Source organism: Myotis myotis, unplaced genomic scaffold (genome assembly GCF_014108235.1).
Source record: "Myotis myotis isolate mMyoMyo1 unplaced genomic scaffold, mMyoMyo1.p scaffold_m19_p_10, whole genome shotgun sequence".
NCBI classification, from domain to species: domain Eukaryota; kingdom Metazoa; phylum Chordata; class Mammalia; order Chiroptera; family Vespertilionidae; genus Myotis; species Myotis myotis.
Genome location: NW_023416314.1, coordinates 77,370,033 through 77,397,663, shown reverse-complemented (window position 1 = coordinate 77,397,663; position 27,631 = coordinate 77,370,033). Strand labels below are relative to the sequence as shown.

The following is a 27,631-nucleotide window of genomic DNA, read 5'->3' as shown; positions in this document are numbered from 1 at the left end:
CTGGGGGCTCCGGAAAGAGCTGTCTTCTGAAGGGACCCACAGCCAGAGCCCAACAGCGTCGTCTCTTCCTGGCCGAGAAGTAAAGCTGGGAAGAACTCAAGTTCCCTCTCGAAGGGCCCTGAGCAGCACCCCTCCCAGAGAGAATGAGATCCATCTTGGGAAAAGCCCTCACACATCTGCTCCACCCTCTAGAGCAGGGGTCCTCAAACTACGGCCCGCGGGCCACATGCAAATACAAATATTGTATTTGTTCCCGTTCTGTTTTTTTACTTCAAAATAAGATATGTGCAGTGCGCATAGGAATTTGTTCATAGTTTTTTTTAAAACCATAGTCCGGCCCTCCAGCGGTCTGAGGGACAGTGAACTGGCCCCCTGTTTTAAAAGTTTGAGGACCCCTGGTGTAGAGCAACCCCGGGTCTGACAGGGGCCCTTCACAGGATGAGGGGCCCTTCACAGGGGCCCAGCTCTGAGAGAAGCAGGCTGGTTTACTCGTTCAGGAACCTTTCCGGACACTTGCTGGGGGCCAGGTCCAGGATCCATTGAGGGCCCCTGCTCACCCAGAGCTCACAATCCAGGGGGCTTGTGACCCAGGACTTGACCTCTGGGGGCCAAATACTGGGTCCTCCAGGGTGAGGAAGTGAGAGGCGAAAGCCATCTCCAGGTCTGATGGTACTTTATTGTCAGAGAAACAGAGATGGGCTTGGTGGGGGAGTGGGGGTGGGGTGAGGGCAGACAAGGGCATTGCACACAGGTGGGGGATGGGGGGAAGAGGCAGAGGGTCCCAACTGGAGGCAGTGGGCTTCCAGGAACACACTCGTGGGCAGTGGCTGTGGTCTCAAGTCCTCTCTGCTGCCTCCAGCTTCTGCGCAGGCTCAGCGAGACATCATTCGCACAAACTCTGCCAGGACAAAGCGGAGGTTTCGGGTCTGCTCTGTGGACCCCACTAGGGGCGGGGCCCATATACGGGCCTTGAGGTGTGAGGGAGTGTGGTCAAGTGAGTCTCCTGCATCTGATGGGTAACAGGTCTGTCTCTAGGCCAAGGAGAGGGGCTTTGTCTTGTGGACAGAAAACATCTTGTAACTCAACTGTTTTCTCTCTGCTTTGGCTGCTCGGAAGCTGAGGAGCAACTCTGGGGCTGCATCCTGATTTTCCGTGGCTTCTGTGGTGACCTGACCCTTGTGCTCCCTCTGTGTCGAGGAGGAGCTGGGTCTGGATGGGGCTGCCTGGATTCGGATCACGGCTTCATCTACTTCCTGTCGCTGAGCACTGACACTTTCCTAAGAACTGACAGACTCACTTCTGGCTTCTCTGGTTCACGGGAAGATAAAGCTCCTCCCTGCTGGGTCCTCCTGGGAGAGGATTGGGGGCTTCGCTCAGGGCCTGGCCCACAGCAAATGCTCTGCCTCTGTTGTTCTTTCTGTGCTAGAAACCTCCCAGGGTGTGTGGTGGCAGGCGGTACCTTCAAAGTCGATCAGGCCGTCCCCGTTGAGGTCAATGTCCTGAAGGATCTCGTCCACCTCCCGCTGGGTGAGGCGCTCCCCCAGCAGGACCTTGAGGGCCGCCCGGAGCTCGCCCAAGCTGATGCAGCCATCCCTATTGGTGTCAAACTGTGGCGGGCGGCGAGGAATCAGTCACCCAGCCCCGCCCTCACCGCACACAGCAGGCCCCGCCCGCCCTCAGCCCTGGGGCACACCTCTCTGAAGGCATCCCGCAGCTCCCGGACGCCAATCATGTCTGCCGTCTCGGCCAGCAGCTTGGGGCCCATCAGCTCCACAAAGTCTTCAAAGTCCACCTTCCCGCCACCTGGGGGCCGTGCTCATCAGAGATCCCAGCCGGCCCTGGCCCTCCTCTGCCCTGCCCTCCCCTTCTGGCCTGGGCCCGGTAACTGTGCCCTTTTCCCTCCGGGCCCCACAGGCGGGGCCATCTGTGGTTTTGATGACTTTCCTTAATTTTCCTGAAGAATTTGGTTGGGTTCAAGCCCTGGCTCCAATGACCTGGCTGTGTGACCTTCGGCAAGTCACTTAACCTTTCAGAGACTCAATGTCCTCATCTAACAAATGGGAATAGAGGGATGGAGGCAGAGTCCTTGCCTTGAGAATGGCCGAGGTCTGGGCTCTGGGGCCAACCAGCAGGCATCTCTGTGCCTGGGCTGCCCAGCTGCCCTGGCCTGGCCTCGGGAGCAATGGGGATGGGTGGGTCTGAGGCACTTACTGATCTGCTGTGAAATCTCGATGAGCTCCATCTCAGTGGGCATGTAGCCCATCGTCCGCATGCAGGCGCCCAGGTCCCCATAGCCAATGTAGCCGTCCCGGTCTCGGTCAAACTCCTGGAAGGCGGCCTGCAGCTCTGCCAAGTAGGGCAGGGTCAGTCCTTCTCCAATGTCCCCCTGGGTCCCAGCTCGGATCAACTCACCTTCTCTCCTTGGTCTAATCATTCCCTCCATCTAAACATCAATCTCTTTGCTGCCTCAGGGCCTTTGCACATGCTATTCCTATAATTCATTCTTTCAGCAAATACTTAAGGAGCATCTGCTATGTGCCAAGCTCTGCTCTAGGTAGTGGGAATATGACAATGAAGAAGGAAAAGGAAGGAAAGGAAGAAAGGAAGGAAGGAAAGAGGGGAGGGAGGAAGGAAGGGAGAAAGGAAGGAAGGGAGGGAGAAAAGAAGGAAGGAAGGAAGGAAGGAAAGAGGGGAGGGAGGGAGGGCAGAAGGGAGAAAGGAAGGAAGGGCAGAAGGGAGGAAGGAAGGGAGGAAGGAAGGAAGGAAGGAAAGGAAGGAAGGAAGGAAGGGAGGGAGGGAGGGAGGGAGGGAGGAGGGAGGGCAGAAGGAGAAAGGAAGGAAGGGCAGAAGGAGGAAGGAAGGGGAAAGGAGGAAGGACGGGGGAGGGAGGGAGGGCGGAAGGCGGGAGGAAAGAAGGAAGAAGAAAGGAAGGAAGGAAGAAGGAAGGAAGGCGGAAGGAGGAGGACGGAAGCAGTAGGGCAGAAGGGATAAAGGAAGGGCCAGAAGGGAGCCGGAAGGGAGAAGCGAGTCATGGTCAGAGGTGAGGAGGGGCGGTTCTCCCTTGCGTCCTTCGTGAGTGGTGGCTTAGCTCACATTCTGGAACACTCTCCCCTCCTCTTGGTCCTCCTGTCATGTACTCAAGGAAGTCTTCCCTCTAAAGTCAGAGCCTGCAGCCCATTTGCACTCGTAGTTGAGAGCACTGAGCGCCATCTGCACTTGCTGACGTACTGACGTCTGTCTCCAGAGGGCACAGGCTGGTCTGTCTGGTTGGCCATGTTCCCAGTGCTCAGCACAGGGCCAGGTGGTGCCTAGGAAGTGCTCGCTGAACAAATACAAAAGGGACCCAAGACCCACCTGGCCAGTGAGACCAGGCAGCTGGCAGCTGGGGCTTTTGTCGGCCCATCCCTGCTCAGTCTGTCCCGTCTCCTCGCACAGGGCCCCTGCAGCCTCCTTCTGGCTCGAGTTCCTCCTGGAGACTGCTGAGCACCCCCCTCCCCCCGCCCCCCCCCCCGGTGTGCACCCCCCACGTCCACCCCTCCAGAAATTCTAGTTCTTTCCAAACCCTTTACCTTCAATCTCCTCTGGCCGCAGCTCCCGGTCCTGAGGGGCACAGAGGGGTTAGAAAGTCCCTGGACCCCTTGTTTCTTGTTCTTTGGGGCTCTCCAATCAGCCCCACACACCCCTGCACAAGGCCTGTGTCTGACCCTGCTCAGGCCTCGTTCCTTCCCATTCCTGATGGGCCTGGGGTCTCCGGTTCCCCTCCTCTGACCCCGCCAGGCCTCTCCCAGGGCCTCCCCACCCCCTGCCACCCTCTTCTAGGGCACGGAGCCCATTGGCCAGAGGTGGGTTTGGTTTGGGCAGATCCCAAGCTTGGTGGCCTCAATGTCACCCTTTGTCTCCTAGAGACCCTGCCACCTCCCTGCCCATCCCCTGGGTGGCTGTCTCTGACATTTTTCTGGGTCTCTCTCTGCTCCCTCTCCCATCTGTGTGCCTTTGCTCCGACCTCCCCCCTCAATCCACTCTCCCCCGACACAGGGAGAGGCACAGCGAGGGAACGAGGGCAGTGGCAGTTGGGCGGGCGTAGGGGGCGGGGGTGGGCTGTACATACAAGCTGGGTGGCAGCGATGCTGGGCCGCAGGAAGATGCAGGCAGGCCCCACTAGGCTGCTGAGCACCGAGTAGCCCTGGACGCCCCGTCTGGGGCCCCCAGGCTCCTTGGGGCTGTGGGGGGAGCCCCCTGGGCGGGAGCCAGGCCACAGCCAACTGCCCTGCAGCAGAGCCGGCCATGAGCTGGGGCAGTGGCTCCTCTGCACCCCTACCAACCAGCCTCTCCTGACGTTGGCACCTGGCACAGGAGAGAGGGGCCCTCTCCTATTGCCACCCTAGGCTGGAGGGGGCCCCCCTTACTGTGCAGTTGGGCAAACGTGAGGCTCAGGAAGGGCAAAGGACTTGGCCAAGGCCACTCAGAGAGCCAGAGGCAGAGCGAGACCTTGAGCTCAAGCTCTGGGTCCCCCAGCTGAGAGCAGGGTCGGCCAGCAGGATGGGCAGCTGGGGGCCTGCTGAGCTTGGCGGGACGGGGGTAGGCCCAGTGGGGACCAGCCCCCCAACCTCCTGCCCCCCCTGCCCCCCTCTAAGCCCTGCCCCACCTCAGACAGGGCCCTGCCCACCCACCTGACGCTCCCAGGGTCCAGCCCAGGCTCCTGGCCGTGGCTGCTCCCCCTTCGCCCCCTACCTGAGGTCCCCAGTGTCGGGGCCGCTTGGCACAGTTTCCCATGGGCCCAGGAACCATGCCAGGCCTGGTGTCTGGGGCCGCTGGGCTGGGCCTCTCGCAGGCCGTGGGCTCCCGCCAGCCCCAGCTGCTCCCAGTGAGTCTGGGAGGCGGCAGGGGATTTTCCAAGGGTTTTGTGGGGAAGATCGGGGGCGGGTGGGCAGGCGGGGAGCCCTGGGCACAGGGGCTCGGGTCCTAATCCGGGATTATCTCTGAGTGTCTTTGCTGGTGGGGGGGCCGCTAGGGCCCCAAGGCCCCTGGGCTGCGCAGCCTCCCCTCGCTCACTCCTGAGGGTCCTGCAGGCGTCCCTCTCCTCCCCCCGCCCCCTAATCTCTCCCTATCAGGACAGACTGGGTTTCTTGAGGCAGGGCCTGCCCCTGGGAGGCGGACGCCAGGCGGTGGTGCCGGGCGGCCTGGGCATCCCTCCCGTCGGAAGGGAACCCGGCGGTGTGACCTCTGCAGACCCTCCGCTCACTGCCTGTCCTGAAAGGAGGCCTGGGAAGCCCCTGCCTCCTCCTGCCAGGCCCCGGCTCTCACCTCGGAGCACCTGCCTGCCCTCCCGCCCTCGGCACTGCTGGCCGGCCCCCTGGCCTCGCCGCTGGATGAGGGGCTGACCAGCCGGCTCTGGGGCCAGGGCCTGCGGAAGGGCTCAAGGGAGGACGGGGCCGGAGGGGCTCCTGGGTCAGCACGCATTTCAGGGCTTCCTCCCGCGGGGCGCAGCCTGGGTCTGTCCTGCAGGGCCCCAGCTGGGGAGGGGGGTCCCCTCTGTTCGCTCATGGTCCCCTCACTGGGGATAAGCCACAGCCCTGCACACTTTACCTGCCCATAGGCCGCCTGCACCTGGGCCTCCAGCTCCCGCAGCAGGAGCCGCCGCCTGGTGACTGCGGGGCTGGCAGGGGCCTGGCTGGGCCCCGCAGTGTCCTCAGAGGCCTTGGGGTCCCCCGGGGGGAGGCTGTCACCCTCTGGGCCCTGAGGAAGGGCCATGGAGACGAGGGCTTGGCCCCTCTTGCTGGCCGAGGGGCACCGCCCCACTCCGGTCTCCCCGGTCCTGCGGGAGGGGGCTTAGTGGCAGCGGTGGGCCCCTGCTTCTCTCCTCCCTGCCCCTCCCTCCATGCACTGGGGGCCAACCAGCAGGCATCTCTGTGCCTGGGCTGCCCCAAGTCCCATATCCCATCTCTCCTAGCTCCCCAGGCCTCTCAAACAGCGCCTCGCTCCAATCCTAGCCTTCCCTTCCCTCCTCCAGCCTCCTGCTGCCCCCCCCACCCCCCCGCACCTGGGCCCGCAGGCTTGTGCAGACCCGGCACCTGGCCCTGGGCTCCGGCTTCCGGACCTCCTGCACCCACACCCCTGTCTGCCCTCTGCTCATGGTGGTCTCTGTCTGTCTCTCCCGCAGTCCCTCTCTCCAGCCCTGCCCTGCTGGCGTTTGCCCAGCGGGTCTGTGGCTCTCGGACCATCTCTCCGTCCTCCCTCCGTCTGTTGCGTGGGGCCCCTCTCACAGTGGTCTTTCTGTCTGTCCATCCTGGTTCTCCTACTCTCCCCACCCCTCCCAGCAAGGCTCCTGGATTGTGGAAAGACAGGTCCCCCAGCCTCCCTCCACACCCCCTCCCCTCCTCACGGCACCTCCCGCTGAGCCTCTGCTGACCACCCTCCTGCTTCTCAGCGAACAGGAACAGGACGGGGGTGACCAGCAGCCTCCCTGCCTCTCGTGCCCTTGTGTCCCCAGACCACTTACCACCCAGCGCCTGCTCCTCGCCTCCCGGAATGAGGTCAGCTGTCCTGTCGGCCCTGCTCCGGGCCCCTCATGATTTATTCACCTGCTCCCCTCCCCCCGGCTTTTGTCCGAGGGAACCAGATCCTGCCAGAGGCCTGCCACCTGAGCTGCTGGCCTGGCCGCTCTCGGCCACGCGTGCCGTCCATTCATGTCCATTCATGTATCCTCCGCAAGCACCGAGGCCGGCTGAGACCCAGACCCGGGCTGGCTGCTGGGGCCCTGCTCGCAGACACATCTCACGCAGAAAGGGGCCCACAGGCCAAGTCTCCAAGTGCCTGGGGGGGCTTCGCGGAGGAGAGGAGGGCATGGGGCGCCATTCGTGGCGTTGCTCACACGTTTAGCCTGGGCTTGGGGTCGGCTGTGAGCTTGGCGAGCTCCGCCGGGTGCTGGAATCGGCAGGATGAGTCGGGTGGAGGCCCTCAGGGAGGAGGGGGCAGTAGCCCCTGGAGAGGGCATGGGGGGCACGGGGTTGGGGACCATCTGAGGGGCTGAATCTTTAGCAAATGTTCTTGGAGCACCTGCGCATGCCTCCCTGGAGCTGGGACCCAGTCCCCGCCTCCCGGAACCTTCCACGGGGCGGGAGATGCGCGTTCAGCAAACTGTGGAGGGGTCTGTGCAGTGAAGGACCCAGCAGGATGCTGAGGAGGGGAGTGGGGACCTGGCTGTGACAGGGCCTGTGGAAGTGACACCATGTGGGAGTGGCCGAGTGAAGGGGCAGGGGCCCAAAGGCAGAGGACAGTTGCCACACAGCTCTGAGCGGGTCCAAGGGTCTGAGAAAAGGCCAGGGTTGAGAGGCGAGTGGGCGCGGGCCAGGTGGTCAAGGGCGGGAAGGGCTCGTGTGTCCCTTCGTGTGGATCATTTGGAGGCTCAGCCTTCAGCAGCCTTCAGCACCTCTGCACCTGGGCCACCTCTTCCCAGAGGCCAGGCAGCACCGCCTCCCAGGCCGCAGGTGTGCGCCCTGGGTCACACCTTCCCCCACGCACTCGCTGCGGGACCCATGCAAGGTTTCTCACCTCCCTGAGCCTCAGTTTCCTTCTCCGGACAACGGGGGTTGACCTAGTATCGGCCTCACGGCGCCTTTGTGAATATTAAATGGTAAAGGATCTTGCCGGTTCCTGATACACAGGCAGGGCTCAAAATATAACGGATGTTACATGTGATAAATGACTTCATGTCCGAATAACCACCTAAGAGGTGAGAAGTGGTGAGAAAGGGGCGTTCCAAATAGAAGCCAAAGCAGGGGGGCTATCACTCGTCAGGGTGTAGAGCAGCCGTGGGCAAACTACGGCCTGCGGGCCGGATCCGGCCCGTTTGAAATGAATAAAACTAAAAAAAAAAAAAAAAAAAGACCGTACCCTTTTATGTAATGATGTTTACTTTGAATTTATATTAGTTCACACAAACACTCCATCCATGCTTTTGTTCCGGCCCTCCCGTCCAGTTTAAGAACCCATTGTGGCCCTCGAGTCAAAAAGGTTGCCCACCCCTGGTGTAGTGGGTAGGAGCACTCTCCATCGAGGGGCAAAGCCTTTCTAGGTGAAGAAAGCCTGGCTTGGAAGTCCTTCCTGGCTCGTGTCCAATGAACAGCATCTTAAGGCACTCACATGGGTGCCCTTGACTGGCCCAACCTGACTTAGCCAAGCTGAGGTCCCAGCTCCAGTGTCCAGGGCGTCCAGGTGGATCAGTGGTTGACGTACAGGTGGATGGCGGGATGATTGGGTGGATGTTGGGTGGTTGGGTGGATGGGTGGATGATTTGATAGATTGGTGTTTGAATGGTTGGTAGATGGTAGGATGGATGGATAGGTGAGTAGGTAAAAAGGTGAATGGATAGATGGTTTTATTGGGTGGGTAGTTGGATGAATGGGTGGATAAATGGATGGGTGGATGTTTTGATGGCTTGCTGGTCAAATGTTTGGTTGTTGGATGGATGGACTATTGGATAGATGGATGTATAGATGGACATAAAGGCAGATGAGCTCCCGGTGAAGGTCTTCTACTCTTTATTAAAAGAGTCCATTAGGACTCTATCAGGAACCTGCAAGATTCTTTATCATTTAATATTCACAAAGGCACCATGAGGCAGATCTTACCTATTTCGGTGTCTCCCATGATGTCTAAGCCACACATTGCCTGATACATGGTAACCGGTATGTGAGTGAAGACTTGTGTTGCTATCTATCTCCGCCCCCGCCCCCACCCCGAGCTGTGATTCCTCTGATGACATTGATGATGGCTCCTTCTCCACTTGGTTCTCCCCAAGCCAAACCCAGGTTTGGTGCCCGCTCAGCACTATACACGGCGCCAGGCTGGGATGGCACTTTGCACTTCCTAGGAGAGCTAGAGTGGAAAGGACAGGGATAGCCGCTGCTGGTGAGGGCTCGATCCCCAGTAGGATGCGGGTAGGAGGCAGTCGATCAATGAGTCCCTCTCATTATTGATGTTTCTATCTCCCTCTCACTTTCCCTTCCTCTCCCTGACTGTCTGGGGGGGGCGGGGGGGAGGGGGAATGGACACATATGTAATACCCTTTGTATTACTTTAAGCAATAAAAAAAAAAAAAAAATCCTAAAATAAAAAAAGAGAAAACTTTTTTCTTGCTGGAATTTGTACCCAGCCTGACTGACTGCCAAGCCTTGTTTCTTTCCCAAACAGCCCCAGAAAATGCTCTCAGCTGTGCTCTGGACAAAGGAAGTGCTCGTTGAACACGCAAATGTTAGTTACATGTTAAATATCCTGATGGTAATCAACTCGAATGAGAACAGAGGTCACGTCCAACCCCTGGCCTACTTCCACCAGCTCTGCAGACGCGGGGGACGAGGTTGGGGTGGGCATGCACCATTGAGGCTCCTCTCACCGAACCTGGGGGACAGCAACCCCCAGGAACTGCCGAGTGTTTGTCTGGGAGTGTTTCTGACAAGGAAACTTGAGCTCCAAACCTTGCCGCCGGAAGACTCTGGCCGGGGCGAGGGGCAGCGGGTGCGCCTGCAGCTGGGCCGGCTCCGGAGGACAGCGTGCAGCGGGCGTCCTGCAGGCGCGACTTTTGTTGGCAGCCCCTACAACTTACTTTCCTGAGCCTTGTTCTTGAGCGGCGCCCAGGCTCAGTACACTTCAGTCTTCCATGAGACCCCCTGATTAGGCCACACCTGTGGAAAGTTTCCATTGTGAGAGTCTGAAGCAGTTGTTTTTTTCCTGTTGTTCCAAAAATAGGGCCACTTCGACTTTGGCTCATAAACCCAGCCAAGGCAGGGCTGTGATCCGGGATGGCCACTCAGCTCCAGACCCCACAGACCCCGTCGTGTCCTGCTGGGAAGGCCCTGTCCTCCAGAGACATGTGACCCAGCCGGGCCACTCACCCAGCGCCTGGTCCCAGGGGCGAGCCCGTGAGCACAGCTGGGTCATCAGAGTCCTGCCCGACTTGTCCCCGACAGACAGCAGCATCTGGCCAGACGCCAGGAGCAGCACTGCGATGCGGCTTTCTTTTCTGCTCAAGAGGCTGCTTTAACCTCTGGGGCTTTGCTGACCCTGGAGGGACCGCCCCGCCCGGACCTGTTGGCCTTGCCACACCTAATGTTAATAAAACCGAAACCCTGTGCAACCACCAGCCAAACCCCTCCCAAAGTTCTGACTCAGAAACTGAGATAATAGATGCTAGTATTTTAAAATTTTTGCTTCTTTATTGACTTCAGAGAGGAAGGGAGTGAGAGAGAGATGGAAACATCCATGATGAGAGAGAATCACTGATCAGCTGCCTCCTGCACACCTCCCACCGGGGATGTGCCCGCAACCAAGGTACATGCCCTTGACCGGAATTGAACCTGGGACCTTTCAGTCCTCAGGCCAATGCTCTATCCATTGAGCCAAACCAGTTAGGGAAGGAGTCTTTCCTTTAATGACCTTGATTTCTGACTGTGGACCCCGTGTGGCTGAGCAGCTATCCCACGTTCCCATAATGAGTTTTCCAGCACAGCTCCTCGCGCTCCCCCACCCGTATGCAGAGTAACCTGCGCTCCTCACGGTCCACAGATGGAAACGCTAGTGTCACTAAAAAGTACCTTCACAGCCCTGGCCAGTGTGGCTCAGTTGGTGGAGCGTCGTCCTGTGCACCAAAAGGTCACCGGTTTGATTCCCAGTCAGGGCACTTGCCCAGGTTGTGGGTTGGTCCCCGGTTGTTGGGGTACATACAGGAGGCAACCGATCAATGTTTCTCTCTCTCTCCCGCTCCCTTCCTCTCTGGATACCGTGGCCACCCAAGGTGACACATCAAATTAACCGTCAGCTAGGACTGGAGCTTTCGTAGCTAATAATGCAGACAGGTTTCTAAAGTGGCCGGACCATTTCAGCACTCCCACCAGCAACGCAGTTGATCCACGTCCTTGTTAACACGTGCAATTGTCAATGCCGCAGGCCTTCCCATGTGGGCTGTGGTTTCACTTGCATTTCCCCGGTGACTGAGGACGCGGAGTGCCTTTTCATGGGCCTAATGGCTGTAAAACATTGGCACAAAATACCTTAAGGCAGGAAACTCTCTTATTAATGTCGAGGGTTGGGCCGTGAGATGTGGCCACAGGTGGGCTCAGCGTGTCATTTGCTTCCCCTTCCAACCAAGTCTTTAAATATTTGCTCCACAGGTATTTGGTTTGGCTGCACAGAAGTTGCTTTTTAAAAATTTTATTTTAAAAAGGTTGTTTACGGAAGCATTCACTCTCCGAGGCTGAAAAAGAAAATCCTTCTAACCACTTCCTGCTTCTCTGTCGTCGCATTCTTCCTCCAGGTTGTGTATTAATTAGGTGTCAGGTCAGCCGCGGTTACAAAGTGTCCAAGTAGCAGCAGCGGAAACGGAAGCGAGCTAGAAGGGTTTCTCGCTCAGGTAAAAGCCCGACACGTGAGCGGGGCTGGTGTCCACTCTGGGGTGTTGGGGGCCCAGGCTCCGTGCAGCCACCTGTCACCCTAAGGGTGTGGTCCCTGCCTCCTCCGGGTTCCAGCCAGGGGAGCACTCCTGTCCGGGAGGCTTATGCTGGGTCTACAACGTACATGATAAAATAAGTCACTTGTTGCCAACACACGCCGTGACCCCCGCTGCCCTGGCTTTGGAATGTCTGGCTTTCGATTGGCAATGATTTCTAGTGAACATGCCTCGCAAAAGTACTCAGCGAAGAGAGGCCAGTGTTACCGAATGCTTTTCTCTACCTTCGCGTCCTCCGTGGGGCGGGGTCGAGGCAGATTTAAGCAGTTATTTAAGGGACGTGTGTGTGTGTGTGTGTGTGTGTGTGTGTGAGTGAGTGTTGGGGGGGGCGGGGGGTGGTAGGTACACTGGCTGCTCTCTAACCGCTTCTTTCCAGTTCGGTTTCCTGTCCTGGCCCCTGGGACGCGCCTGGTGGCCTCTGCCTAGACCTGCTCTGGCTGTGACAGGCTGCAGCTGTAGCAGCACTGTGGTCCCACACTCCGCTGCATCCATGGGGCCACAGGTGCCCCCCACACCGCAGGGGGCAGGGCGCCCTCCGAATCCTCTCCCTCCCATTTGCATTTGCCGGGACCATTTTGACCGCCAGCCACAGAAACCCCAGTGAGACAGAGCGGATTTACTGACTCAGATCGGACTCTCTGGCCTGGGCACGAGGGCTCATCCTCCTGCTGCCCCACTCTCCCCGTCCCTCCTTCTGCTCCGGGGACCTCTCCCCAGAATAAGCCCTCACAGGCTCTGCCTTCTGGGGAGGCCAGCCTAAGCCAGCAGGGGCTAGTGACAGTGTCCTGGGTTTTCCTGACGCTGAGGAGGGAGTGGCTGGCAGGCGTGCTTCTGAGGACGTTTTCCAACAGCCTTTCAGTACACGGGGAGGTAGCCAAAGCCAGCTCCACGGCCCAGGGGCTCCGTCTCATTCTCAGAGCCTCGGGCAGCGCCTGGCTCTAGGTAGGTGCTCCAGAAAGATCTGCTGAAGGAGCGTGTGCCCTGCTGCTCCTGGTGGCATTCTCTGGTCCTGCCCTGGCCGCTGCACTCCCTGGTTTGGCCTCAGGAGGGTGCCAGAACCTTGGTGTCTGGCTGGGGGCAGCCTGGAGACAAGCTCCTCACTGCCCAGGACTTGTGCCTGCCCAGGACCCATGCCCGCCAGGTGCCTGCCTGGGGGTCCGAGGGTGTGTGTCCCCAGCGGGAGGGGCAGAAACTCACCTGGCGAAGTCCTGCCCCCAGCTTCTGCTCCCCGCCTGGATGGAGCTCAGCACCCCCTGGTAGGAGTGGCGACACTCTGGGGCCAGCCTCAGGGGAGCAGGAAAGGCATCTGGGAATACCCCGGGGAGACGGGAGGACCAGAGGTGTGGGTCTGAAGCCAGCCCAGGGGCCTCAGACCACCTTCCCTCTTCGAAGGTGGCTCAGCCTGGGGTGGGGATGGGGGTGGGGGCGGGGAAGGCTCAGTGTCCTCCAAACTCCAGGGACCAGGCAGGCAGAGCACGAAAGGATAGAGGATGGCATTTACTGAGCACTCACTAGGTGTCAAGGGTCATCTGGCTTAATCCTCACAGAAAGTGAGGACAAGGAGGCTCCTGAGAGTGCCGGGAGCTGGACTTGAACGCAGGCTGCTGGCCCCGATGGCCCAGGGGGAAACTCGATGTGAGAGAAGCGCCAGAGTGGATGGCCGTTCAGGACGCTGCAGGTTACAGGGCGAGCTCTGTGGCTGCAGAGCGACTGACCCAGCTCTGGGATGTGCCTCCGCCTCTCCCGGGGACAGAGGGCTCCTTTGACGGAGCACAGGTAACGAGGAGGGTGGGAGGGATGGGCTCTGAGGTGGGAGGGCCCTCACAGGGCACCCAGCACCCTGGGCCGCGTCCCAGGACCTCAGCAGCTCCCACACTGGACTGGAGTCACCCACTGGCGCCAGGATGTCAGGCAGAAGCTGGGCATCGTGAGGGGGTGGCTGGGCCTTGCCATGCAGCCAGTCTTGGTGAAGGTAAAACCAATGATACCGCAAGTCACAATAGACAAAGGGGAGGATTCCCCCCCAAATGGTATGAGGTTAGTGAAATTTTGATTCCAAAAACCAGATAAGGACAAAACAATAAAGTAAATTTAAAAAATGACAGGCCCATTTCATTTGTGAACACGTGTGAAAGCCCCAAACAAAACACACAACATTGTATCAGAAGAAAGACATCGTGGCCGAGTAGGGCTTGTCCCAGAACCGCATGGGAAAGGGTAGCGAAGTCACTCTCCACGCCACTGAGAACAAAGGAGAAGCTGCAGGGATTACATCCGCGGGCAGAAAAGCCTTTGGTAAGATGGTTACTGATTTCCGATACAAACTCTTACTAAACTAGGAACAGAAGGGAACATGTTGAACTTGATGCCAAAAATCTACACCAAATGTCACACACAGTGCCCCTGGGTCTCCAGCCCAGACACCCTCACCCAGGTCCCAGCAGCCCGAGCCATGGAAGGTGGGGTGTGAGTACCCCGTTTCTTCACTCATGCCCACAATGTCCCTTTAAGGTCAGCTACTACCATTTAATATAATTCTGGAGGTCCTGGTCAGTGTGATAAAAAAAGAAAAGAAAAGAAAAGAAAAGAAAAAAAAGATGTGAGGGTTGGAAGGGAGGAGATAAAATTCTCATTCCTGCAGGTGGTGTGGTCATTCACCTAAAAGGACCGCTGGGATCAAACCAACGCGCTATTGGAATCCATGAGATTTCAGCACCATTGCTGGATATAAACAGTGATGGCGAACCTGTGACACTCATTTTTTTGGTTGATTTTTCTTTGTTAAATGGCATTTAAATATATAAAATAAATATCAAAAATGTAAGTCTTTGTTTTACTACGGTTGCAAATATCAAAAAATTTCTATATGTGACACGGCTCCAGAGTTATGTTAGGGTTTTTCAAAATGCTGACACGCCAAGCTCAAAAGGCTCACCATCACTGGTATAAACCCACAAAACCCATGTATTCCTAGTATTTCTCTACACAGGTACTAATGCCCAACTTTAAAAAAATAACATATTATTCACAGCAGCTAGATACAATGTACCTAGATTATATAAGAATATGCAAAACCTCTTGGTAGAAAACTTTAATAAAGGATATAGAGTGTGCCGAGCCAGCTCAGCCAAGGGTTCCGCATGCCTGAGTGAGGGCGGTGGAGGATGAAGAAATGACAGACAAAGAGAATAAGCTGAGTCTAGTGGATCTTCCTGTGCCTGGCTGAGGCCACAGAGAGATCCAGAGGCAAGCTGAGCCTTTACTTTATAGCCAGGGGTAAACAAGGTAGTGGTCACCATAGTTACAGTGTTCTTATGGGTTTCACTTGTTTTGGCAGCACTTGCTGCACCTCCCACAGCCCATTAGCTACTTAGGAAGGGATCTAGGGAGCGTCATAAGGTCAAGCCTAATTATGCTAAGAGGACTGGGCTCTCTAAGCTGGGACTTGTTTGTGGCTTTGCCAACAGGCCAGTCCGAGGCTTAACCCTAGAGCCGCGCCTTACAATAGAGGAGACTCTGAATAGGGGCATTGATCCTAATGAAGGGTAGGATGACAAAGTTATAAAGATGTGAGTTCTCTTCAAATTCACCTGTTAATGCAATGCAGTCTTAGTCAAAGAAGGGGGGGAGGGGAGGAGAAAGCTGTGTCTTTTCCTTACCAGATTATAAGATCATGGTAATAATAATAACAGCATGTGGCACTGGCTCAGGGACAGACACATAGACAATGGCAGAGAAAGAGAACTGGCAGGCATACCCAGTATCTACAGGGGTCTAACTTATGATAAATCTGGTGATCCAGTGGATGATGGGGGGTGTAGGGGGGATGGGGGGATTCCCACGGAACAGCACAGGCAAGGCGGCCTGTAGATGGATTCATTAATGAGAAAGTAACTCAACAGAGTTAATAGAAGACCCATAGGAGAATATGCTGTGATCCAGGGCAGTAATAAAAGACTCCCCTCCCACCCCCCCCACCCCCCCAATTATAAGAGAAAGTTAGTTGCCGAGGTAGTAGAAGTGAGCCAGATGGGCTGGGTGGGTTCAGGAAACAAGTTACAGAAGCAAAAGAAGGGCCTTTGGAGCTTAGGAGAGAGAAAGGCCAAGGCAATGCGAGCCCAGGGGGAAGGAGAGGCGGGAGGGAGAGGTATAGGAGGGAGAGCACCCATTAAGCAAAATTTCAGAAGCACAAAACATAAGCACCCTCCCCCCCCCCCCAAAAAAAAACCTGATGAACTTGATTACCCTGAAATGAAGGAAGTCTGTTCAACGAAAGACACCTTGGACAGCGCTGAGAGAGTGGGCAGAATAGGAGAAGGCATGTGTGATGTCTAAAGCCAAGACATCAAGACCTAGAATAAATGGGCTCCAGCAAACCAGCAGAGTAGGCAGCAAATAGAACATGGCCAGGATACAAAGGGGCGATTCGCAGAAGAGGAAAACGAAACCCAAGGAGCCCACGAAGAGATGATGGAAATCCTCAGTAATGAGGACGAGCAGCTGACAACAAAGGCCCGACCCTTCCCACCCACCGGCCTGGGGCACATTCCCAGGCCGCTCCTGCTGCGTGGAGGGCGCGTGGGGCTGCAGCCAACAGCGGGGCATGTGGTCCACCAACCAGGGCAGCGTCTGGGAGGCCAAGCTGGCTCTGCTGATGCAAATCCAGTGTTCGCACACCTGGGAGCATGCGAACAGCAGTCTCACCCAGGGAGGGGGACTAGGATGTGGGGATAAAGGGCACACAGACATGCAGAGGGGGGCAAAAGTAGGTTTACAGTTGTTCATGACCCAAGAACTCATACATAACACAAGAATAAATTGTTTCACGTCCTCACAACTGTGAACTTACTTTTGCCCCACCGTGTACATGCATGCATACAAGGCAGGGGAGACCCAGCACAGGCTGGCAGTAATGCTGCACCAGGAACTGAGGAACACACACGCGCACACACGCACACGCGTGCTCGCACGTGCACACACACACATACACACATACACATGCTGTGGTCCAGCATGAAGGAACAGCCCAAGACCACCCTGTGACCCTGCTATGGTAGGAGAGAGAGACTAGACAAGTTAAAACAATCCCGGAGACCTCTATGGTCCACAGGGCACAGGGATGGAGGTGAGGGTAAACAAAGCCTTCTGCACAGCCCAGGGCAACCAGGGATGCTGAGTTGGGCTGGAGAGGTGGGAAGGGGACAGAGACCTGGGGCTGGGGCAGTGGGATGAGGGTGGGGAGAAGCATCAGCCATGGCCACGCCCACTTTAACAGCCCAGACCCAGTCCCCTACCCACACAGGCAGACCCTGAGGTCTTTCTGTCCCTGTCAGGCCCTGAAGAGCCCAGAGGAGGAAACCTCTGTGTTGTCTGCAAGATTCTAGTCCGTGTGTGTGTGTGTGTGTGTGTGTGTGTGTGCGTGCGTACGGGGAGAGAGAGAGAGTTGTGTGAGTGTGGGTGTGAGTGTGTTGTTGGAGATGGGGAGTTTCTGACAGAGCTATGGAGTTCGAGAATGTAGCAGACAAGGGAACTGTTTGCACTGTTTCAGAGATAAAACTGCAACGGTTTCTTTGCTTTTCTCTTTGTTCTTTTGTAGCTCATTAAATACCAGCCAGGCAGGACTGGCAAAGGCAAATTTCAGATTGCTTTTAGCATAGGTAAAACAAGCAAATTAGGCTCTTTCTTGGAAAAAAATAAGAAAAGGGTTTTGCATGTGAAGGGATAAGGAGGGTGCTGGCAGGACCCGAGGGAAGAGGACCGCCAGGGGTGGGGAGGAGCAGAGACCCTAAGCCCAGGCCCTGGGCGGCACCCTGGAGCATGTCGTAAGGCCCAGGGCCTGTGCTGATGGCGACTGGCCCAGCCCTCAGCGAGCCAGGACTGTCTGCCCCAGAACAGCGCCTACCCTTGCCTCTGGCTGGGCCAGTCCGGAGGGTGCCACCCCGGCTTCTACCTGCCTAGGCACTGTAAGGAAATGATCGTTTCATTGTCCACATATAAAGTTACCTTGTATATCATATTGATGGTGTTTTCAAGCTTCTTATGGCTCCCGAAGAATTACTGCTCTGGGCAGGAAGGAGTGTCAAAGATGAAGAGAGAGCACTGGCCCTGAGGCAGGAATCTGGTTCTGACTTGACCCATCTCTCTGTTAAGCTCCTGACTGGGTTTCCTTTCTGCCTCCTGGGGACCCCCTGCCTACCAGCCCACCTGAGGCTTTGGCTGCAGCTCAGCACCCCTTGCCAGCTCTGTGGGAAGGGTCTGTATGAAACGCTGCCACCAGAGGGTCCCCGAGTGGAGTGTGAACTTCTGGCAAGGGGTTCCCAGGCAGACAGACTGAGTTAAACATCCCGGAACCCTCTGCAATTGTCCTCCATTGCGATGACATCGAGGGGCACAGCTGGGTTTGGTGCCAGAAACACCTAAACGCCCTACTGTTACTGCGGAAAGGGAGGGTTCAGTGTCCCGTTATCCGGATCGGTTTACAAACCACACTGTTCTCCTTGTGACTATTCTTACAGTGGCCTCTAAAATTTTTAAAAAATATAGTTTTAAATTGATTTCAGAGAGGAAGGGAGAGGGAGAGAGAGATAGAAACATCAATGATGAGAAAGAATCATTGATCGGCTGCTTCCTGCACGGCCGTACTGGGGACTGAGCCCCAAACCCAGGCATATGCCCTGACCAGGAATCAAACCATGACCTCCTTGTTCAAAGGTTGACGCTCAACCACTGAGCCACACCAGCTGGGCCAGTGACCGCTACTTTTAACCAGCGGAGCCTGTTTCCACTTAGGGATGAAACAGGGTCCATTTCCAACAGGCTATCTGAGTTAAGTTGTTGTATTGCAAAGTCAGCGAGCTTGACAAGACGTCTAATGAGCCAATTAGTTAGGCGTCATCTTTATTGCGCGCAGGTTCAGAGCAGATTACCTCTGTCAAATTCTGAACAAACACAGGAGGGAATATTTTCTTTTTATAACCTTCTCGTTCAGTGGTTCTCAACCTTGGCTGCACATTAGAATCACCTGGGAATCTTTTGAAAATCCTGATTTCTGGGCCTCATCCTCCGGAGATTCTGTTTCTTTGTTACTAATGTTGTGGCCCCACCCCATAACAAAGAAACAGAATTTCCGGAGGATGAGGCCCAGAAATCAGGATTTTCAAAAGATTCCCAGGTGATCCTAATGTGCAGCCAAAGTTGAGAACCACTGTTCTAGTTCTTTGTGTAAGACAGCTTGTAACCTTGAATACATGTCGTATTTAACCAAACACCTGTCATACCTACACAACTTGTAACTTTGAATACACATTATATCTAATCAAACACCTGCAACCCTGGCTGAACAAACACTTGGCAAAATATGTGAATTAATATTAGCAACAGTGTATCAGCCCCTTGGGATGGCTAGCTTGCAAGGTCAGGCAATTAAGTTTCTCTTTTCTATTATTCAAGCTAAAAAGCAAGGCTATTTTACAGTCTAAAAATAACAGAGTTGACCCAGGGAATAAGAGACTAAGAATAACAGAGTAGTTCAAACAGCAGTTTTCCCAAAGGAGGGACCACTGTGCTTCAAAGTGAGGTGATCTAGGGGGAAGGGTGGCCTCCGAAGGCTGGTAGGGGTGAGAAACCCAGCCTGGAGCGCGCACGCCGGTCTGTGTGCAGGGCCCGTGGCTCTGTCCTCTGTGCGGCCTCTTTTGTCTGCGGGAACAAATGCACGAGTTTCTGTCCCTTCAGTCTGCGCCCCAAGCGGAGACGGAGGCGGCCAGGGCAAGGCCAAGGCCTGGAGAAGGTTCGGGAAACCCTGACCCCGGTCTCACCAGCTCCAGGCGGCCAGCCCTCCACCGGCCCAGGGGGGCTGGGCGGAGCTCGCTGCGGGGAGCGCGGGGCGGGGCGGGCGCGGGCGCGTGACTCAGGCGGGGGCCGGGCCGGGCCGGGGCGGGGCCACCCCCGGGAGGCTCCCGGCCGCGGACCCGGAGCATTGCCGCCGCCGCCGCCGCTTCGCACAGTCGCCAGTGAGTCCCCGCGGGGCTCGGGGCGGGCGGGGCTCCCGAGGCTTGCAGCGCGCCCCGCTCCCGGCCGGGACCCCCCTGCAAAGCCCTGCCCCGCTCCCCGCCGCGATGGGGAGCCAGGGCACCAGCGCGGGGTTGGGGTTCTCAGGGGCCCGGCCTCCCCGGCGCAGAGACCGGCCCCTGGGAGGCCCGGAGCGCCCAGAGCCAGGGGTGGGTCTCCGGGGAGGACCCCCTCGAGGACGCTAACAAACTTCTCTGTCCCCTCCAGTGGCGCCCTACACCATCGTCTACTTCCCTGTTCGAGGTAGGGGCCTGTGGCTGGGGGGAGGGGGGTGGAGGTTGGGGCGGCAGCCTGTGGCCTCTCACCCACCTGCCCCCCCAAACCCCGCTTGTCCTTCTTCAGGGGCTGCTAGCCCCGGCCTCCTTGTCCGTGTCCCTGAGCTCCCTCGTTGGAGTATCGGACCGCCTGTGGCCTGTCCCCTCCCCAGGGAGCAGGCCCCTCCCCGCGGCACTGCGAGGTTGGGGTCTCTGCGTCTCTGCAGCCCACGACCTGTCTCCCCGCCCCAGGGCGCTGCGAGGCCACGCGCATGCTGCTGGCTGACCAGGGCCAGAGCTGGAAGGAGGAGGTGGTGACCAAGGAGACCTGGCTGCAGGGCACCCTCAAGGCCTCCTGTGTGAGTGCTGTGCCTGCGGGGTCAGGGGCTGGGCCTTGGGGGTGAAAGTAGGGTGTGGGGGGGCAGGCCAGCGGAGCCCCTCTGACAGAGCTGTGCCACCCCCAGCTGTACGGGCAGCTCCCCAAGTTCCAGGACGGAGACCTGACCCTGTACCAGTCCAATGCCATCCTGCGCCATCTGGGCCGCTCCCTCGGTGAGTCCTGAGGTGCAGGGGGCCCCGTCCTGGCCGGGCGGGGGATACCCCTGCTCTGCGCCCCTGTGGAGTGGAGGAGAGGCAGGCAGGGAGGTCACATGGCTTGCCCGAGGTCAAGCCCAGGTCGCCTGCAGCCCTTGCCCCATGCCAGGCTGCCTCCCACCGAGTTTGAGCACCTACCTGGTCAGGACCGCTCCTTCCCTCCGTCCACATCCTCCTCCCTCCTGCCTAGCTGGGGCCCCCAGGCAGCCACATGGCCTGTCTGTAGATCCGCTCTCCTGTGTGTCAGCTGACCAGTCATGCTGTGGGCTCTCCTGCACCCCCTTCCCTGCTCTCCCTGCCCCAGGGCTGTATGGGAAGGACCAGCGCGAGGCGGCCCTGGTGGATGTGGTGAACGACGGTGTGGAGGACCTCCGCTGCAAATACGCCACCCTCATCTACACCAACTACGTGAGCACGGGGTGGGCACGGGCGGCAGAGATGGGCCTTCTTGTACTCTCATCCCACCCCACACCCCTCATGTGGCTCTAGCTGAGACCGCCCTAGGTCGGGGGGCCTGGGCGGGGTGTGGCTCTGTGCTGGGGGCCAGTAACCAGCAATAGCAGAACAGTGCAAGGACAGGAGACATTGAGCCAGGGGTGGTCCGGAGGGCTTCCTGGAGCAGGGAGGGCGAGGAGGAGGAGCTACAGCCAGCTCCTGGAAGGGGAGCTGGCACTTTCAGGTACACAGGTATGCAGACACAGAGCGCATTCAGGGACCCAAGACTAGTTTAACAGGCAGGCGCGTGTGGCTGTGCGTGACAGGGTGGGAGGAGGTGGAGCTGGAGGGGCAGTAGGCCCAGGGCCGGAAGGTCTGAACCCCGGGGCTTACACCCACTCCTGCTGGCAGGAGGGAGCCATGGAGGAGTCTAAGCAGGGTGTGGTCCAAAGTGAGGTCTAGGAGGATCCTCCAGGGCTTCCGTAGGAATCTGCTGAGAGGTCACAGGGAGAGAAGGAAGGAACCGGCTGCTGCAGTGGATGGGGTGGGAGTCAGCCGCCGAGCATGGGGCTCTGAGGGTGGTGAGTCACAGATGGGGCCAACAGGAGGGGGCGAGCTGCAGTGTGGGGGTCAGGAGGGTGACCAGTGCCATGTCTCTGGCAGGAGGCGGGCAAGGAGGACTACGTGAAGGAGCTGCCCGGGCGCCTGAAGCCCTTTGAGACCCTGCTCTCCCAGAACCAGGGGGGCCAGGCCTTCATCGTGGGCAACCAGGTGAGCGACGGCCCTGTCCTGCCCCTCCCATGCCACCCCCGCTTACCAATGGGAAAAGGTGCAGAGAGTACGTGAGCCGTTCATTGCTGGACAGACGTAGGGACCGGCTCAGGCCCTGGGCCCCCGCGTCCCCTCACCCTCTGGTCTGCTCCCACCTGCTGATCCCTGCCCCTACCCTGCAGATCTCCTACGCCGACTACAACCTGCTGGACTTGCTGCTGATTCACCAGGTCCTGGCCCCCAGCTGCCTGGACTCCCTCCCCCTTCTCTCAGCCTATGTGTCTCGCCTCAGCGCCCGGCCCAAGCTCAAGGCCTTCCTGGCCTCCCCGGAGCACGTGAACCGCCCCATCAATGGCAATGGGAAACAGTGAGGGCCTGTGGCACCCTCAGCAGGAGGCAGGGGCTTCCCTGGACCAATAAAATTTCCAAGAGAAAAGTGGTGCCGTGGGCATTGAGTTTCCTGGGGGAAAGGGCTGTGGGACACTGGAGGTGGCCTGGCTAGGACACTTGAAATCCTAAAACACCATCAGTGTCTACTGGGAGCTTGCAACACAGTCTGTTTGCTGAACTCCAGGAAGAGAGAGGAGAAAAAAAAAAAAAAAACAGGAAGAGAAATAACAGATCCTTACCCTGGAGGTCCCTGTCCCGAGAGAAAAGGCTCACTTATATCAGCAGGCTTTCTAGCCCCAGCAGGCAGCTTGCCGGGGGACTTTAGTCCTGGACACTGGGAGCTGAGGGGTCCCTCCAGTGGACACGTGTGGGCAGCTCAGAGCAGCCCAGGCTGGTTAGTGGGAGGGTTAGTCACTCTTCTGCAGGTGGGGCCCTCCTGGCTTCCTCGGACATTGCGGGCATAGGAGCAACACGGAGATCAGGTGCCTCCCACCGCTGCCGCCTCTCACCACCCAGGTTGCCAAAGGATGGAGCCTGAGAAGAGATCAACCAGCCTGGGGGACCTGGGGTGGGGGTGGGGGGCAGGCGTGTCCACAGTGGAGAGAGTCCAGGCCAAGTGGAGGCACTGGGGTGTGAGCGGGTCGGGGCTCCCAGGGATGGCTGGAGGAGGAGCCATGGGGGGCAGCCTGGAGGAGCCTTGCCCAACCTTAGCGTCACCGGCCCAAAAGGGGGACTCTCACATAGGGGAGCCCCTCAGGAAGTCAACCTCTCACTTGAGAGGCCTCAGGCCGCAGCGTTGGGTCAGCAAAGGGAGGCCTGCACCCACCCACATCTCCGAGGTCCCCCTTGGGGGCCGTAGCGGGGGCTCTGGGGGATGCTTGGCCACCATTGGGAAGCCCTGGGAACGGAGAGCAGTGCCAGGCACTCCCTGGGCGTTGTCCAGGAAGCTGAGGACATAGGTTAGAAGCTTGAACAGACTTTGCCTGGGGGAGGACTTTGGATTTAAGGTGTGTGGCTCCAAACTGAAAAGGCAGGTATCCTTGAACCTCCTGCAGCCACACCTGCAAATAACAGCAGTAGCTGCTAATACTGCGTGCTGGTTCCCCGCAGGCATGATGGGACAGGCTGTGATACAGGCGTGTCGAACTCAAAGGCTTACATGGGCCAAATAAACAAGGTTTAAGTGTACGTGGGCTGCAGAGAAACAAAAGCTTCAATTTCCATGGAAACGTAGGTTTATTTCGATTGAGACATGCTGAATACAAAGGGCTGAAATAAATGAGTCATCGTTAACATAAAATAATAGAACATTTTAATAAAAATTATTTTTCACCCTAACCGGTTTGGCTCAGTGGATAGAGCATCAGCCTGCGGACTGAGGGGTCCCAGGTTCGATTCCAGTCAAGGGCATATACCTTGGTTGCGGACACATCCCCAGTAGGGGGAGTGCAGGAGGCAACTGATCGATGTTTCTCTCTCATCGATGTTTCTAACTCTCTCTCTCCCTTGCTCTCTGTAAAAAATCAACAAAATACATTTTTTAAAAGAATATATTTTTCTTGAACATTAACTTACCAGACACTGAATAACTGCACAAACTAATAAGCGTAATGCAAATAAACTGATTTTTCTTGTTCTCTGAAAATGAAACATTTCCTGTTGTGCACACCAAACAAGTCAGTACAAGATTAATGACGTGGCAATTGGCTGCTAAAATATTCACTGCTAGTGTTAGTGGAGAGAAAAGGGAAATGAATGCAACACGATTACAGTAATCAGTCATTAGCGAAAGTTGTAGTTTGTTGTTAATAATTATGTATAGCCCCAGTCGGTTTGGCTCAGTGGCTAGCTAGAGCGTCGGCCTGCAGACTTAAGGGTCCCAGGTTCGATTCTGGTCAAGGGCACATGCCCGGATTGTGGGCTCAATCCCCAGTGGGGAGCATGCAGGAAGCAGCTGGTCAATGATTCTCTCTCATCATTGATGTTTCTCTCTCTCTCTCTCTCTCTCTCCCTTCCTCTCTGAAATCAATAAAAGTATATATGTTGTAAAATAATTATGTATAACAGGATATTGTAAAAATTAAGTTACAAAATTTTTTATTAAAACATTTCTTATATACTGTTACATTGGCTGGGTCGCAAAAATACTCGTTGTGAGCCGCTTGGGTTCTCGGGCCGGGAGTGTGACATACTTGCTGTAGTATGTTACTTTCCTTAATCCTCACCACCCTTGGGTAGATACTCTTTTCCCTGTTTGTGGATGAGGAAACTGAGTCATAGAAAGTTTAACTTACTGATGGTGTGAATTGAGGCACAAAAAAAGGTTGTTTATCGTATCATTGTGGTCACACATATTGAAACGGCATCGATGTCCAGCTGGAGACTGGCTAAGTGTGTTAAGTGCTCACATGATGGACTTGCTGCCGTGAAGAACAAGAGCCTGGGACAGGCTCTTAGGGAGCAGTGGGCAGAGTGGGGCCGCCTGCGTGCCAGGGGGAGGGCCCACATGCTCCACCAGCCTGGCCTCAGGAACAAGCAGAGAGGCCCAGACCCCAGGTGGGAGGGGCAGAAACTGACAGTGGGGGACCCCAGGGACACTGCGTCCACCAGAGCTGCCCTGAAGTTTACAACTTCAGATTCACCCAGAACTTCCACCAGCCTAGCTTCCCTCACTCCTAACACAACAAATATCAGTGGACAACAAATAACTGATATTTGAGAGAAATCACTCACATAAAAGAGATTATCAACAGGAAAATAAAAGGAACTCAGGGGAGATAGAGACCGTGCAGGCTGCATAAGAAACTTCAAATAAACTTTTACCTTCAGGGCGAAAACAAAAGACAGCTCGTCTGGAAGACAGGCAAAGGGCACTGTGGTGAAAAACGCTCGGGGAAACGGGAGCTTGGAACTTCAAAGTATAACAGTGGAAATGAGCAATCTTGAAGATAAAGTTGAAAAATGCACATGAAAAACAGAACAAAAAGATAAAAGCATGGAAAGATAAGAAAAGCAGAGATTATTCCGGGAGGTCCAGAGAGGGAGAGAGGGGGGGGGAAGGGAGGGGGAGAAATAGGGAGCAGGTGATCAAATGAACAATACAATGAAACCTCCCCAACTGGAGAAGATGAGCTTCCGGCTGAAAGGCACAATGAGAGCCAAGCATATCGAAAGAAAAAATAAATAAATAAAAAAGACCAAAGACTGACACAAAAGCAGATGGTGAAACTGCAGAGCCCCAGAAAGAAAGTGAAGACCCTGCAACCTTCCAGAGAGAGGAAAACAGGCCTCACACACGAGGGGTCAGGAATTTGGATCCACATTGGGGATTCTGAAACATGCCCACCAATACTCTACGGCCTCCCCCGGAAGCTGGGCGGGACCTGGGAGAGACAGTCTCCTCTTCTGCCCCCTTCTACCCACATGCAGGGGGCTCTGTGCCCATGTCTACCACACGCAGTGGCAGAGTCATGCATATACCAGAACTTGGTATGTGACAGTCATGGCATTATGAACCAGTTCTTTAAGTAAAACTGATTTATCATATCGAGAAAAATTACTGGATCCTTACCTCACGCCATATACAACAAACTCCAGGTAGACGGGTAGTTCTCAATGGGGGGTGTAATCCCAGATTACATTTGGCAATGTCTAAGATATTTTTGTTATCACAACTTGTGGAGTGCTACTGGCACTTAGGCATCCTACAGTGCACAGGACAGCTGTCCAACACGGAATGACACAGCCCCAAATGTCCACAGTGCAAGACCGAGAAACCCCTGCAACAGGGTGCACGTACACGTGGAAGAGAGAAATAAAATACTACCAGAAAGAAATGTAAGAGATTTCTGTATGACCTTGGGCTGGGGATGAAGTTCTTAAACAAGGTCCCCAAGTGAATACATTTTACTGCTTACCCCATCGAAGGATTTCTCTTGTACAGTGATGGTTATTGCTTATCAGGTGAGCAGATAGATGGGAAACACAAAAGAAATATTTGCAACCACCTGTCGTTTTTAATGTTGGAGTTGGCATTCCCACTAATCTTCCAGAATCCTCTCAAAGCCACGAATACCACACACACACACACACACACACACACACACACAACCCACAAAAAACCACACACACTCCGTCTCTCATAAAGGTGGGAGACATGGGCTTCTATGCACGCCCCCTCCCCCTACACATTTATAAAGCGAAAGCTAGTGGGGCGTCAAAGATTTTGGCAACCGGAAACAACAGATTTAAAACTCTACAATAGGAAACGAGAGAAGGCGCCTTCCTTTCGCTTGCTCTTGGGACATTTTCTGTCATAACCATCTATTATGCCTCAGAAAGTTTCAGAACTTCCCAGAGGGAGAGAGAAATAATCCAGACAACAGTCTCTCATTATAAGACCGTAAAACAACAAACATAAAACCAGGAAACAACAGACCCTAATGTCCATAGTTATAATAGTTACATTTGTAAATCTGTCTTAAAATGACTCATGGCAGAGAACAAATCAAAACCAAAACTGAAGAACTTCCAGCAAATCGTGGTGAAGAAGCACCACGTATGGGAAGCCATGGCCTGCTGGTCCCCATGACTCCAGTTGGTAATTACTCCCGGGATCTGACGGAAGGATTTACAGCCTTCCCCGCCCCGGCCCATCTCCAAAATGGCTTGGCCATTCTTGGCCCTTTGTTTTTCCATCTAGATCAGCGGTTCTCAACCTGTGGGTCGAGACCCCTTTGGGGGTCAAACGACCTTTTCACAGGGGTCGCCTAAGACCATCGGAAAACACATATGTAATTACATTTTTTTTTTAATTTATGGAAAGTTATTTTTTATTTTTTTTAATATATTTTATTGACTTGTTACAGAGAGGAAGGGAGAGAGATAGAGAGTTAGAAACATTGATGAGAGAGAAACATCAATCAGCTGCCTCCTGCACACCTCCTACTGGGGATGTGCCCACAACCAAGGTACATGCCCTTGACCAGAATCGAATCTGGGACTTTTCAGTCTGCAGGCCGACGCTCTATCCACTGAGCCAAACCAGTCAGGGCTACATATTGTTTTTGTGATTAATCACTATGGTTTAATTATGTTCAATTTGTAACAATGAAAATACATCCTGCATATCAGGTATTTACATGACGATTCATAACAGTAGCAAAATTACAGTTATGAAGTAGCAACGAAAATAATTTTATGGCTGGGGGTCACCACAACATGAGGAATTGTATTAAAGGGTCGCGGCATTAGGAAGGTTGAGAACCACTGCTCTAGATTTTATTTTTATTTTATTTTATTTTTTATTTTTGGTGCCGAAACCTGGGATCTAGATTTTAGTATCAGTTTTCCCAGGTCCATGAAAAGTCGTGATGGGTTTTGATTGGAATTCACAGCGAGCTGACAGATGACATTGGAGATGCGGCATCTCTGTGCTGTTACGGCACCTCCACCGGGCGAGGCCCTGAGCAGCCAAGGTGCTGGCGGGGGCGAGGGGAGAGGGGCGAGGGGCGCGGGGCTCAGGAAGGAGGAAGGAAGCAGTAAATACTGGCTGTGGCGTCACCGGGGGCCCCGCCATATGCCCTCTGCAGCGCTGAGGCTTGTAAGTTGGGAGGAA

At 55.7% G+C, this 27,631-nt stretch overlaps 2 protein-coding genes across 2 annotated transcripts; one reads left to right on the top strand and one right to left on the bottom strand.

Annotated features, from left to right (window-relative positions):
* Positions 1 to 667: 667 nt before the first annotated feature.
* On the bottom strand, positions 668 to 19,479 carry CABP2 (calcium binding protein 2). The gene is given in 12 exon segments (XM_036326953.1): positions 668 to 898; positions 1,460 to 1,607; positions 1,694 to 1,803; positions 2,212 to 2,346; positions 3,570 to 3,600; positions 4,109 to 4,267; positions 4,732 to 4,815; positions 4,817 to 4,870; positions 5,587 to 5,815; positions 12,701 to 12,809; positions 16,036 to 16,180; positions 19,318 to 19,479. Coding segments are annotated over 12 exon segments (1,392 nt in total). The 3' UTR covers positions 668 to 872.
* Positions 19,103 to 22,063, top strand: GSTP1 (glutathione S-transferase pi 1). Its single transcript, XM_036326435.1, has 7 exons — positions 19,103 to 19,512; positions 19,778 to 19,813; positions 20,077 to 20,183; positions 20,289 to 20,376; positions 20,723 to 20,826; positions 21,517 to 21,624; positions 21,807 to 22,063. Coding segments are annotated over exons 1-7 (633 nt in total). The 5' UTR covers positions 19,103 to 19,511; the 3' UTR covers positions 21,996 to 22,063.
* Positions 22,064 to 27,631: the final 5,568 nt, after the last annotated feature.